This window comes from Pterocles gutturalis, unplaced genomic scaffold (assembly GCF_000699245.1).
Source record: "Pterocles gutturalis isolate BGI_N339 unplaced genomic scaffold, ASM69924v1 scaffold33135, whole genome shotgun sequence".
Lineage (NCBI taxonomy): Eukaryota > Metazoa > Chordata > Aves > Pterocliformes > Pteroclidae > Pterocles > Pterocles gutturalis.
This window is the reverse complement of record NW_010139316.1, coordinates 1-12,784: the sequence shown is the minus strand read 5'-3', so window position 1 is coordinate 12,784 and position 12,784 is coordinate 1. Positions and strand designations below refer to the sequence as shown.

Here is a 12,784-nt window from a genome sequence, read left to right as displayed (position 1 = left end):
CTCGATGGGAATGCATGTTGAAAAATTGAGTAGCGTAGGCTTGTTGAATGATTGGTGTCCACAGCTGTTTCAGTGTGGAATGGTTAATAATTAAGTCTAAATTAGCATAAAGGACAGTTATTTTCTGCAGTGGGAAAGTCCTATGCTCTGTGTGTTACAGGATTGCTAACTTTTGAGCAAGCCCTATGTGGGCATCAGGCATGGTGCTGGAGATAATGAACTGCTTGAGTTTAGTGGAATGACTTGAGAATTGAGCTGAGGTTACTGAACTCAATCTTCTGTATGCTTTCAAGATTTGGACAGCAATGATGACTCAAATTTCAAATTTGGGGCCCTTATCCTAACAGAAGATCTAATCACACTGAAGATATTGATGGTGGATTCTTCTGACTTAGAAATTCTAAACAAGAGTTTTAGTGACTTATTGGCTGGTATTTCTTTGTCCTGGCTCAACAGATGAGCCCAAATGTGTCTATTTCTTCTAGAAAAATAAATTATTCCACCAGTTGTTAACTCTGTGGTAATTCTGTAATGAACTGCTGTACCTCAAAACCTGTCTCTTGCATGTGCCTTACCTCTATTGCCTAGACCAAACAAGGTGATTAAGAAACAAAGTTTTGTATTTCTAAGTTATACTAAAGTGTAATTCCTGTATGCAAGAATGTGAATATTCTTATCCACTTGGTCAGTGGGGTTGATTACAAAACAGTTGCTGGTTTCAAAGTCTGGTGATTAGACCAAGTGGATATGTGGATGCCATAACTCTGATATGCTTCTTTCACAGGCTGTGCAAGATTCAAGACCTGAAAAAATGGCTTTGGCAGCAGTTGATCCACAGCAGGTACATCTGAGTTAGTCCCATAGTTTTTTTAATGTCTAGTTCAGAAAAATAGGAGTCAACTAACCTCTTTCTCTTTTAAACAGAACATTGTATCAAGGGTTGTCAACCTTCCCTTGGTGAGCTCCACCTATGATATGGTGTCCACAGCTTACATCGCCACAAAGGATAACTATCCTTGTCTGAAGTCAGTATGTGAGATAGCAGAGAAAGGAGTGAAGACGATTACTTCGGTAGCCATGACAAGTGCTATGCCTATCATCCAGAAACTGGAACCACAAAGTAAGGCAAAGATGGAGCTGTTGATAACTTTTATTCAACTGATTGCTTTATATGACCAGATGCACCTAAAGTTTAGTATGGTCATGCTGGTCTGGAGTGCTGTTTCAGGTAGCTGACTCACCCTGTTGCCTGACTTGATGAGTAACTGATTCCAGATGGGTATGATTAACAAAAAAAAAGTCCCGAGCCAAAGCAGATTCCAGCTTTGGTAATACTAGACTGACTGATTCCTCTTGGTATGCGAGATGGTTAAGTAGTCTCTTACTCAACACCTTCCTCACCTTTCACCTGGTTTCAGATGCTACTTTGTACTTCCTCTCACTGAGTACAACTTGTGATTAAATTTGGCAACTGTGTCAAAAGGCTGTTGTAACCAGGAGCCAGGTTGCAGGAGGTGGCAGAAGGCCAGGTGCTTCAGTGTGTTCTGCCAGTTGTTTGTAAAATATCGAATGGATTTTCTCTGTCTACAAATAAGCTTTTTTTTTTCTGGCATTGTAAACCTGCCTTGTTCTTGGGCTTTGCTACCTCAAATCTCACTGAAAAGCAGGAAACCACTTTAAGAACACTGTTGCATGAGCTCTGTTTCAAGAGGAATTCTCAATTGGAGTTGTTTATACCAAGGAAGAAAAATTAAAACCAACTATTGTAATTTCTTTTATAGTTGTAGTTGCCAACAACTATGCGTGTATAGGTCTAGACAAAATTGAAGAGAGACTGCCTATACTGAATCAACCCACTGACAAGGTAAGTTCTTTCCATGTACATATGCTAAGCAGAAGAACTATACACCCTTCCTCTTTTCTGTTATCACTAAAAATACAGGGAGATAGCTGTCAACAAGCCGTGTCTGAAGCACAGCTTAGAGGCAATGAGGAAGTAAAAGGTGTTTCTGTAGAATTGCTCATTGCCTTCGGGAGGCCATCAAACCCCTTTTCTTAAATTTGCCCACTATTTGACACATATATCTATAGCTGCTGTTCACTGGAGGGCATATTTTTTTAAAGTTGGAGTGCTTATTGTCTCTTTTCTGCCCAGTGTGAAGCAAATTGCCTGAATTACATTCACTCAAGTGTTTTTGAGCTGAAGGCTGCATGGTAATCATATTTTGTTTTGTCTGGTACCTACGTTCTCAGGCCAGAATTTCTCCTAGATAACCAATACTTGTACAAGCTTTAGCATAAATTTCTATTTCCTGGATTACATAGCTCTCCCTAGGAAATATTTCTCATGAATCAACCTGTTTTTCATGTCAGGTTGTGGCCAACGCCAAGGATGTAGTTGTTGGAGCCAGAGAAGCTGTAACAACCACTGTGACTGGTGCCAAGGAAACTGTTGCTCACACAATCATTGGAGTTGTGGGCAAGACTAAAGAAGCAATGCAAGACAGCGTAGAAATGACAAAGTCAGTTGTCAATGGCAGCATTAGCACTGTCCTGGGAAGTCGTGTGGTGCAAATGGTGAGCAGTGGAGTGGACAGTGCGCTCACTAAATCAGAGACCCTTGTAGACCAGTATCTTCCCCTTACAGAAGCAGAACTAGGTAAGACCAGTTCAAGGTTTGATTTTGTTGGAATGCTTTGATTGGAGAGAAGCAAACAATCATCCATTTATTACTTATTCACAGTGTGGAGGGGGCATGTTCTTCCCAAACTGCTTTTTTGTCTTGCTGGTTATAATAGCATCTTCTTCAGAGGGAAGCAGTGTGACAGTAAGGGTTTCCACATATGGTGGTCTATCAACCTACCCTGGTGCTAAAGGACTACTAAACAAGTCTAGTATTCAGCTGTTACTAAGCAAGTAAAATTGCCTCAGACCTCTTAAGTTTTATTCCAGTGGTCAATTTGCTTTCTTTCTACATATGTAGAGAAAGAAGCTGCAAAAGTTGAAGGTTTTGAAGTTGGAGTTCAGAAACCAAGCTACTATGTTAGACTAGGATCCCTGTCTTCAAAGGTCCGTATACGTGCCTACCAACAAGCCTTAAACAAAGTTAGAGATGCTAAACAGAAAAGTCAAGAGACAATCTCTCAGCTACACCACACTGTTAATCTGGTAAGTTTAAGCTTTCACTTGAGGTATAAAAAGCAAATGTTGGCATAGTTTTAGAGTGCAGAAAACAGACAAAAGAGGCATAGGAAAACTAGAATTGTTCTCTTAGACTGAAAGCATTATCTAAATGTAAAGCATTTCCCATTCAGAGCTTTTCACCACCATTCAGGAGGTCCTGAATCAGGCTGTAAGCTAACCTGCAATTGCTTGTAATTTTAAGCACTGTAGAAACAGCAGTGACATGTTTAAAATGATATTCCTGTTTTAGAGTGCTGCGTTTGACACAAACTTCATTCAGTGAAGAAAGTGTCTTGCAGTTTAGAAACACTTCAGTCCTTTAAATCCTTTTTGTTAATAAAATGTTGGTTTCTTTATGGGCTTGATTTTCTTGCTGTGGGTATTTCTGAGCATTCCTGGGTACTTCAGTGGTCTTAACCTAAAAACATACCCTTTTGTACAGGACAAACTGCATAAAGGGTCATGGCTTTTTTATATACTTTCAAATCCTTGTGTAGGATGCTAGTGGGGGAGGGGGATAGAGTTGAGACAGGGAAATACACTATATATAACATCTCAAAACTGTTTCCATTTTCTTTTTCTTTGAAGAGAAGGAACACACTCTTATATTCCCTGAAGGTTTTTTTTATACCGAACTTTTAAAGTATTTAAAAAGGAGGTTACAAAGAAGTTAACGTAGGGTAGCCCTAATAAAAGTGTTTGTATTCTTGCTTTACTTATTTGGCTGTATTTCAGATCGAGTATGCCAGAAAGAACATGAATAGTGCCAATCAGAAACTTCTTGATGCTCAGGAAAAGCTTTATCAATCCTGGGTAGAATGGAAGAAAAATACAGGCCAAAATGATGGTGATGAACTGCATAGCGCTGAGGTAAAGAGATATAAATGTAAACCAGAAATAAATGGATTGTATACTGTAAGGCAATGGCGAACTAACAGTCCCCAAAGTGTGCAGCATCTTAACAGCACAGAAACTTATACACAAATGTAGAATATGGTTGCTGAAGCTCAGGGCAGCTGACTAGTGACTACCATGAAAAGCAGGGCATGCCTAGACTCTTAAATGGGCCTACTTCCTGCAAACATTCTGCGGTTCATTCTCCTTTCAAGAGAATGCTCATTCTGTTTAGCATGTGAACCTGTGTTGGGACATTCATATCTAGATCAGTTAGGACTCACTTGTCTGATACGGTCAGACCAGAAATAACAATTTCTCAGCATACAGCAGTCACAGGCACAGACTCACTGTGGTTCATTGATGAAAAAATACTGACCTGCTGTGACTTCTTATCCAGAGGTGAAACAAGAGCTTGCTTATCTGTTGCTGGGTAGAAGCCACCAATGTTTCTGTTTCACAAAGTACTTGAGCATTGAAATATCAGGTACTTTAAAGTCTCTGACTCTTCAGACTTCAGACCTGTTTTATTACCTGCTATAGCTTTACTTTACTTTCATCCCTTTTACTTTGCTTCTTTATGTATCTTGAGCAACATAAAGCTGCTACAGTCATAAAAAGATACTAATGTGCTGTTATGCTTTTTGTTTCCAGCACATTGAGTCAAGAACTCTAGCTATTGCACGGAGCCTCACTCAGCAGCTTCAGACCACCTGTCTCACACTGGTCTCAAGCCTACAGGGGCTTCCACAGAATGTGCAGGATCAGGTTTACAGTGTTGGGTCAATGGCAGGTGATGCCTACCAGAGCTTTCGGGCAGCATCCTCCTTCCAAGAATTATCAGACAGCTTTCTTACCACTAGCAAAGGACAGCTGAAGAAAATGAAGGAGTCTCTGGATGATGTGATGGATTATCTTGTTAACAACACACCACTCAACTGGCTGGTAGGTCCCTTTTACCCACAACTGCCTGGCATTCAGCATGCTGAGAGCAAAGGTGAAGGGGAGGAAAATTCCAGCCAGAAAGACAAACAGCCTGAACACACTACTGAATAAACTGACTAGCATGCATGTACTCTGCTGACTGACGAAACAAGTGGCCTTAGCAAGTGTAGCTGTCAAAAAAGCCTTGGAGAAAAATCCACAAACATAGGAGTAGGGGAATGATACAGAGAAAGGACACTCTCACATGTGGGTTGTATAGTCCTGTGTAGTTAAGCCACTCTACAAACTCAGACTGTCTTGGGTGCCTAAATATTGGCAGCTTACAGTTGTTGAGATGCCTTGTTTGTCTGTCAAGTTAAGAAACCTCACCATGCTTATTAATGGTATTAATACCATTAGTCTAAGTGGAACCTACTATAGCTAAAAGCTTTTGATTAAGCTTAATCTGTACCAGAATTATATAAAAGCCTACATACTATGAAATGCATTTAAAAGCCATGCAGTCTAGCTAGGTATGCTTAAATTCCGTGTTTGCTGCCAATCACGCATTTGACTATGATGGATTTGACTGTCTCATTCTACTGCTACATGATTCATGACAAAAGTTCTGTGAGTGCAGAATTCCAAAGCTGAAAGTGGGGTTTCTGAACAAGTCAGCTGGAGTTACTTAAGTGCTGTGACAGTGCTAACATTAACCATATAAACTCAGCTATTGTGTAACACAGTAACCTGACCACAGAATCACAGTATATCTCAAGTGGGAAGGGACCCGTAAGGATCATTGAGTCCAACTCCCTGCTCCTTACTGGACTATCTAGAACTAAACCATATGACTAAGTGTCATCCAGGTGCTCCTTGAAGCTTGGCAGGCTTGGTGCTGTGACCACTGCCCTGGGGAGCCTGTTCCAGTGATGGACCAAATTGTTCATCATACACTTTTTTAATATGCAGTATAAAGACAAGATTAAGACATAATTCATGCTGTTTGTACCTAAGTGCCTGCTGTTGTGTGCATTGTTTTTTTTTTTGTAGCCATTGTTTTGTAATTAATTTTGTATTTTAGTAATAAATGCTTCAGTAGATAAAGTCTGTCTCCATTTCAGTGGTGTTTAAAACAAATGTAACTTGCTGTTCTGTGACTCCTCTAAACTGGGTCCAGCAGAAAGCAAGCTTGAAATGCAGATGAAGTAGAGATGCATTGAAAATGTGTTTGTATGTGTATGTATAGATAAGTAAGATATTGCTGCAGCATTTCCTTCCTCCCTTTGAGTTCCTGTGCATCTCTCCATTCAGTGTTAGCTCTACTGCTGCTTTTTTGGTGCTTGCTGTTGCCTGCCTTTAATGATGACCTAAGCTGTGAGCTGATGGGTGTTCTAATATTGACAAGAGAAGGATACGGACAAAAATGTCCCTATCCTGCCTTTGCAGTAGGTGTTCTGTGTGCATGAGACTGCTGGGTACCTGCTTTGGCTGCTGCCTCCCTATAAACGGTATATACTTCTCAGATGCAAACACCAGTTTGGAATTGGTTCACGTTATTTACCCTCTTTTGAACTTGAGTGACTAATGTATTAACATTCAGCTACTACTTGGCTGGAATTGTTTCTCAATAAATCCTGTGAATCCCTCCCCTGGAAGAGAGTTACAGTCACTAAGAAATAAGTTTTCTTGGTTTAGGGCTGCCCAGGTAAGTTGTGTCTGTATTCTTAATGCATGCCTTGTGCAACTTGTGAGTTGCAGTCATTTAGTGTAGCAATGCTAGCCACCATTTTCAAAGTGTGAAGCAAAAACTGGAATTCAAAGGAAGCTTGTCACCTAGTGATGTGTTGCTACGTGGAACAATGTCTCCACCTGGTACAGTGTGGGTGCTAAAGCAGATTACATGTAGTCTAGTCCTCTAGTGTGAGATGGCTGTTTAGCTGTTAACCCAGGGTTGGTCTACACGTGTTAGGAAGACTGTGTTTTAATATGAAACTAAAATGTTACAACAGAGGATTACAAGTAAAGATTCAGTGACTTCCACTTTTAAATACTTTTTGTAAGGGGGCTCTTTAACACAAAATTAACATGAGATGGTGAGAGATTCCTTTCCAGCTTTGGCCGGAGTTAAGACTTCTGGAATTCTTCCAGCAAGTAATTCTGTTTAAGTGTTGAATTAGTCCAGCCAGAGAATACCCTTTTTTAATCTCAATTTGTAATAAAATTTGTAGAGCACATCCACTGTTGTAGAGGTGCTCAGGAACAGAACAGGACTAATAAGGTCTGGGAGCAGCTGGCAGTTAAAAGAAGGGAATTCCCATTCTTATTTTAAAATCTGAAGGCTATGGGCCTTCATTCTGAGGTGGTCAATCAAATAAGATATTTAAACTGTTCACTGTCTTTTGAGGACTGGGAAATAAACAGCACTATTTAGTATTAATGCAAGAGCAATACATCTCTCTGTTCTGCCTTAAGTTGTGCTACTGTTTTGTACTCTTAGATGGCTGTCCAGCTTTACTAAATGTCAGCAAGCAGGTGAAGTAGAAAACAAGGAAAAATGTTACCAGTCTAGACCTGGAAATAATTTCTCCCTCTCCATGCACTGTTGAGTGGCTTCTGTGTAAAAGTTACTTTGACATCTGACAGCTGGCCTACAGTTGGTGGCCGCAAATAGAGCAGTGCCTGGTTAAATGCCTACTTACTGGTTGGGCTAATAGCCTGTTATACCAAAATGCTGTATGCAGGTTTCCCAAGTCATGCTGTTGTGGTGTGCAGTTGTCTCATTCGATCCTGCACCCCCCCCCAAAGGTGTATAAGTTTCTATCCACCCTCCAATAGAACTAGGAACTCCTCCTTGGAGGAAAAGAGCGCTGAATAGCACAAATCAGTATGTTCCTAGTTTATTATATTGAATAAAAGTATCTTCATTGAAATTTAAATTAGACTCTCCTAATAAGAACACCACTGGATGTTTAAACTGAATTGCAACTGTAGCTTGCATGGATATCTTCTTGCTGGTAGTCTAGTACCCTAGACTCTATTCTAATTACAAGTCTACAGACAAAACTTGGTATTTCTCTTTAACACAGAGTGGCTATTAAAATGCCTGCTGGAGGCAAGAATGATGTGACACCTTCCAAAGGCATCTTTGGTTTTTTTGCCACAGTGGACTGAAGCTGGCGTGCCTGCCAATAATTGCTGAAAACTCAAACAGCTCAGCTATGCTGCACAGAAATTTGTTTGCTCTTAGTCCAAATACACTTCCAAGGATACAGCTTGGGCTAGAAAGCTGTGAAATCTCTCTGGAACCTTTTATTGAAGAAAAGACCAGATATCTTGAAGTTATAGGAAATAGTTGATCCTATTTGCAGCAAGGCAGATAAAATAGATGAAATGGAATAGTGTTGAAGGCTGCTAGTCACAAAAAAACCTGGGATGGTAAAGGTTAGAATACTAACAAAGTAATTATCACTGGTAAGTTTATTTAGGGTTTATTTAGATTTCAGAAAATGATTGTTTCTGTTTTAAGAGATCATTCAAAAATAATTCATGCTAGTTGAAACTTCCTTTTTCAAGGCTCATTTAACAGAACTATTATTCTATCATTGTTGAAAATCCTTTGCTACAAAAGTTTAAAATATAAGCATTCATAAATAGTTCCATATGGTATAAAAGTTTCACAAATATATTTACAGTAGCATACACATTGGTCAAATGCAAATTGCAGAATTTGTATAAGAGCTGGAGTTGCAGGAATATAGCTAGTTTGCCTCAAACTAAAGAAAGTGGAAAGATTTTGAAATCTCTCCCATTCTTTAAGATTACTTTTTTGCAATAATCTTTTCCAAACTGCAACTTACAGTTATTGTATGAAGCTAGTAAAGTAGGTGAAAGCATTTGCAAACACATGATGAGTTATTTATCTGTATTTAAAAACAAACCCACCCCAAAAACCCACCCAAAACTTATGTAAACCATGTAATTAAAAACAGAAAATGGCACCTAACTTACTTTTTAAGCATGATCTGCTGGTCATTTGCATGATCAGAAAGTGTAACATGCAACAGCTTGCTGGAGGTATTGTGCACATTGTTTTGTTAAATGTATTTCTTTTCGTACTAAGATGGAAATATTTTTTATTTTGGATAATATAGTCTCTGGTGACTAAAATTAAGTGCTTGTTCTAAAAGTGCACAAAGAACCATTCTCAAATTATTAGTGGTTCAGTTCTGAAAACATATTAAGCAAGAAAAGATGGCTTAATTTAAGGTTAGTATTGACATTAACATTTGTATATGAAGACATGTTTTGCACTATTTCATGCAAGGATTTTGCAAGTTTTGCACTATTCTGTGTAAATGATCTAACTGCATCTTACAGAAAAATGGCATGAAGAAGAGTCACATCTGGCCTTTTTGTTGCAAGAATTGACTTACTGCTTTGTTTCGACTTCCTATCAACTGTGAAAAGTAACATGGAACTGAACCACCAAGGGCTTTCATTGTTTTAGTTAGACTGGTACAATTTAGCATGTTCAAAACTGAGATAAATCATACTGACATCAACCCTGTTCTACTCTGATGCTGCCAGATACAGTCCAATTTGAAATTCTTTCATGGCTGGGAACATCTTCCTAGTACATTAAAGGAGTCAGCTGCTTCTAATGGGTGCATTAAGGAGATGTTGAAAGCACAAACTGAAATTTGAGCAATTTATCTGTTGCCAGTAAAAACAACATGGATATAAGTAACAGAAGTGTCTTAAACCTAGGATATAGTGAAAATTATAATTGGTCAGACACAGTTACTGAACGTGGTCATGTGCCCTGCTCAGTGTAGATACAGAATAAAACAACTTGTTCAAATCTGTTAGAGCACATTTTTAAACAAGCTCGCATATGGGCTACTTGGCCTTAAGTCTTAAGATATCCCCATTTGTACTGCAGCATGAAATAACAGGGTCATGTGCTGGTAACTGGAAAACTTGTTGATTTCTCCAAGTACAGTAATTAGAGTTTTAAGTAAACTGCCATAAGCAGAAAGATGCAAGATAATTCTTGCTGGTAGAAAGATGTGTTTCCCTCATTCCTAGTGCCTTTTGATTTTTTAGGAGACAAAGATTACTGATTTCATTTTGATCAAGCTTAGGTTCTTCAAGTTGTCTATGCATTTCATTGTATTCGCACTCGTGCCTGGTAAATGACATGCTGCTTAAATTCTTCTGAAGTTTTAATTAATATTTTAATATTTATAAATCCCTGCTGTCTTAAAGCTACTTACTTTCTAAAGAACTGAGTAATTCATGTTCAGTGCTATCTACAACCTGATAGCTGGAACAGTAATCCCGTTATCCTTTGATGCGTTCCCTGTTCTTCCACCATGTCTTCATTGTAGGCGAAGCATAGATTTGTCTTGCATACTATCTTTCATAAAAGTAAGTCATAAGCCAGGTGTTTTGCAGTTAGGGAATGCATTAAAACTGCTCTTCCAGTTAGCACTGAAGTTACACAAATGCCCAGAAGGCTCTTCAAGTTGCTGCTTCTTAGTACGTGCAGCACCAAAGTCCTGTCAGCATGCAGCAATCATTACGTGCTGATACTGTGGCTGGTTCCAAGTATGCCATATCACCAGGATTAAAGCTAACCATGAATCAAACCATAGAAGTAAGTATTTTTCACTTGGGGCAAAAATCTTACGGGTATAAGTAAACTGCTTAATTGTATCTCACTTTTCAAAAGTGCCTAGGTAATCCAAGTCCTACTAAGGGGACTTAAGGGTTGGGACTTAATCTCCTAAGTGTCTTAGCCAACATTTTTAGAAGTGTGTAACATTCATGCATCCACTAACGTCTCTGGCAACTCCTGAAACCTGGTGCTGCTTAACACTACAGAATACAATATATGGAGTTAAAACAGAGGCCAAAGTGGGATTGCAGTTCCAGATATTTGTTTCCTCAGGAAAGGTTTGATGTGGTACGCAGGCAGAGCAGTACAGAGCAATCTGGATTAAGCTCCTCAGGGTGGGTTCCTTTGAATAGCCCATTGCTCCCAATGAAAGAAGAAAGGCAAAGTAAGTTTAAAAACTTAATTTCTTACTTTTCCAGTCACGAGTTCCACTAAGTTCAGTTCTGTTCTATCTCTGCTATAAAATCCTGTCTTCTATGCAACTGATCTACATGCAGCACAGTATTTGGTCTGTCTTAGTGCTGTGTTTTTCATATGTGACTAAGCATATTTCACTCTGTATTCAGTATTTTGGGTCTGATTTCTAGAGCTGCTGACAAGTTTTGCCTGCTGACTTCAGTGAGGAGTGCTGCACAAACTTATTCAGTTTTACTTTTAAATTGATTGAAATTTTATTCCTACACAGGTCCCAGATTTCACTATTGCAGACCTGTCTTCAGAGCCAGATGATATCCCAGACATTTTGGATTTGGATGAAGATGATCAACAAGACTTTTCACGCACAAATGGCCCTTATACTACAGGGCAAAGGGCTGAATAAAGAGAAGCATAAAAATGTCTTTTTGATACAATGTACTTTTGCCATGTTTAACTTACGTTTCTCCTTTTTAAAGATGAACCTGCCTAGCTTAGGTATTTTGGGGATATGGTTTTTTAATCACTACTGTTTCACTTAGCTGCATCAAAATTCTAAATTTTTTTTTTTTTTTTTCACCTAAGGACTGCATGGTACATTAACTCATTAGCATGGGTGTTAAGATCCCATTCTACAAGCCAGGTATAGCCTACCTAGTGTATCCAAGTGATCTAATCTTTGTTAATTATTTGTTCTCCTGCTGGCAGCAGCAATGAGAACATTCCAGTGCTTTGCATAAAGGACTGCCAACAAAAGGAGTTGATGAGGATTTGCCCATAAAATTTCCCCTTTCAGTCTACATGAAAAGCACTTTTGCATCTACCTCTTTGCTGCTGGAAGGGATATGAGATGTTGTCCGTCTCAGAATTCTTTCAGGCTCTTTTTGTTAGGCTCTGTACCTACGGAGCTTAGAAGTGTAGAGCTTCCCTTGGGCAAGAGTGCTTCACGCACAAAAGGTCTCCTTTTCTCTCTACATGCCTTCTGTGTGCAAAAATTTTGGTCATCCTGATGCCATCAGCTGTGGGGCCTGACACGAGAAGGCAGTAACTGCTTTAAAAGGGAAGTTTTCCAGCAGTAAGGATGTCAGTTAAAAAGGAAAGGGAAAAAGAGTACAGTAAAAAGTACTGTAGGGAATGAAGAGATAAGAACAGATGTGGGACAAAAGAAAATAGCAAAAAAAGAGAATTGAAGGTAGGGATACTTCTGGTGACAATGATGATCTTTAAGTAAAATCTTAATCAAATATCTGCTAAGGAATGTCAAATCCGCATTTGCTTGCACAGAGTGACTTCTGCAGGAGTTGGGGTGAGTGGGAGCTGAAACGGAAGCAGGTTTGTTAATTTCTTTCCGATGATCAGGCTGAACTCCCGCAGAGACATCCTCGGTGTTGCCAGGGTCACTGCAGCACGCCTGGAGATCGCCTGGCGCTGCCCTCGTACCGCCGCGGCCCGACCCTGCGCAGCCTCGCCCTCGGCACTCTGCCCTCGCGCAGCGTCACACCTGCCTGCCGTGAAAACGCTGGAGCCTGGTCACTGAAATGCCTTGGAATAAAAGTCTGAACCGCACAGCCTGCTGCCGGTGCGAGTTTTACTTGTTTTTCCCGTTTAATTTTTTAATCCGATTACAAAATGGTTCAAATCAGAAGGGCCCTCTGCAGGCCGCCCCGGCCAACCGCGGCCCAGAAC

General features: G+C 39.7%; 1 protein-coding gene across 2 annotated transcripts; it reads left to right on the top strand.

Annotated features, from left to right (window-relative positions):
• Positions 1 to 788: 788 nt before the first annotated feature.
• PLIN2 (perilipin 2) lies at positions 789 to 11,936 on the top strand. Of its 2 annotated transcripts, XM_010083308.1 has the most exons (8): positions 789 to 841; positions 925 to 1,120; positions 1,782 to 1,864; positions 2,374 to 2,659; positions 2,984 to 3,168; positions 3,919 to 4,053; positions 4,732 to 5,022; positions 11,370 to 11,936. In XM_010083308.1, the coding sequence occupies exons 1-8, from the start codon at positions 812 to 814 to the stop codon at positions 11,502 to 11,504; spliced, it is 1,341 nt and encodes a 446-aa protein (XP_010081610.1). In that variant the 5' UTR covers positions 789 to 811; the 3' UTR covers positions 11,505 to 11,936. The 2 variants fall into 2 exon arrangements, with proteins under 2 accessions (XP_010081610.1, XP_010081611.1); XM_010083309.1 differs by lacking the exon at positions 11,370 to 11,936 and having other exon boundaries at positions 4,732 to 5,426.
• The last annotated feature ends 848 nt before the right edge of the window (positions 11,937 to 12,784 follow it).

Excerpts from the sequence above, each read along its gene's own strand:
- PLIN2 (XM_010083308.1), top strand. The coding sequence starts at position 812 with ATGGCTTTGGCAGCAGTTGATCCACAGCAG. Across the intron at positions 1,865-2,373 it reads TGAATCAACCCACTGACAAG|GTTGTGGCCAACGCCAAGGA; the intron begins GTAAGTTCTTTC and ends TTTTCATGTCAG. Across the intron at positions 5,023-11,369 it reads ACACACCACTCAACTGGCTG|GTCCCAGATTTCACTATTGC; the intron begins GTAGGTCCCTTT and ends ATTCCTACACAG.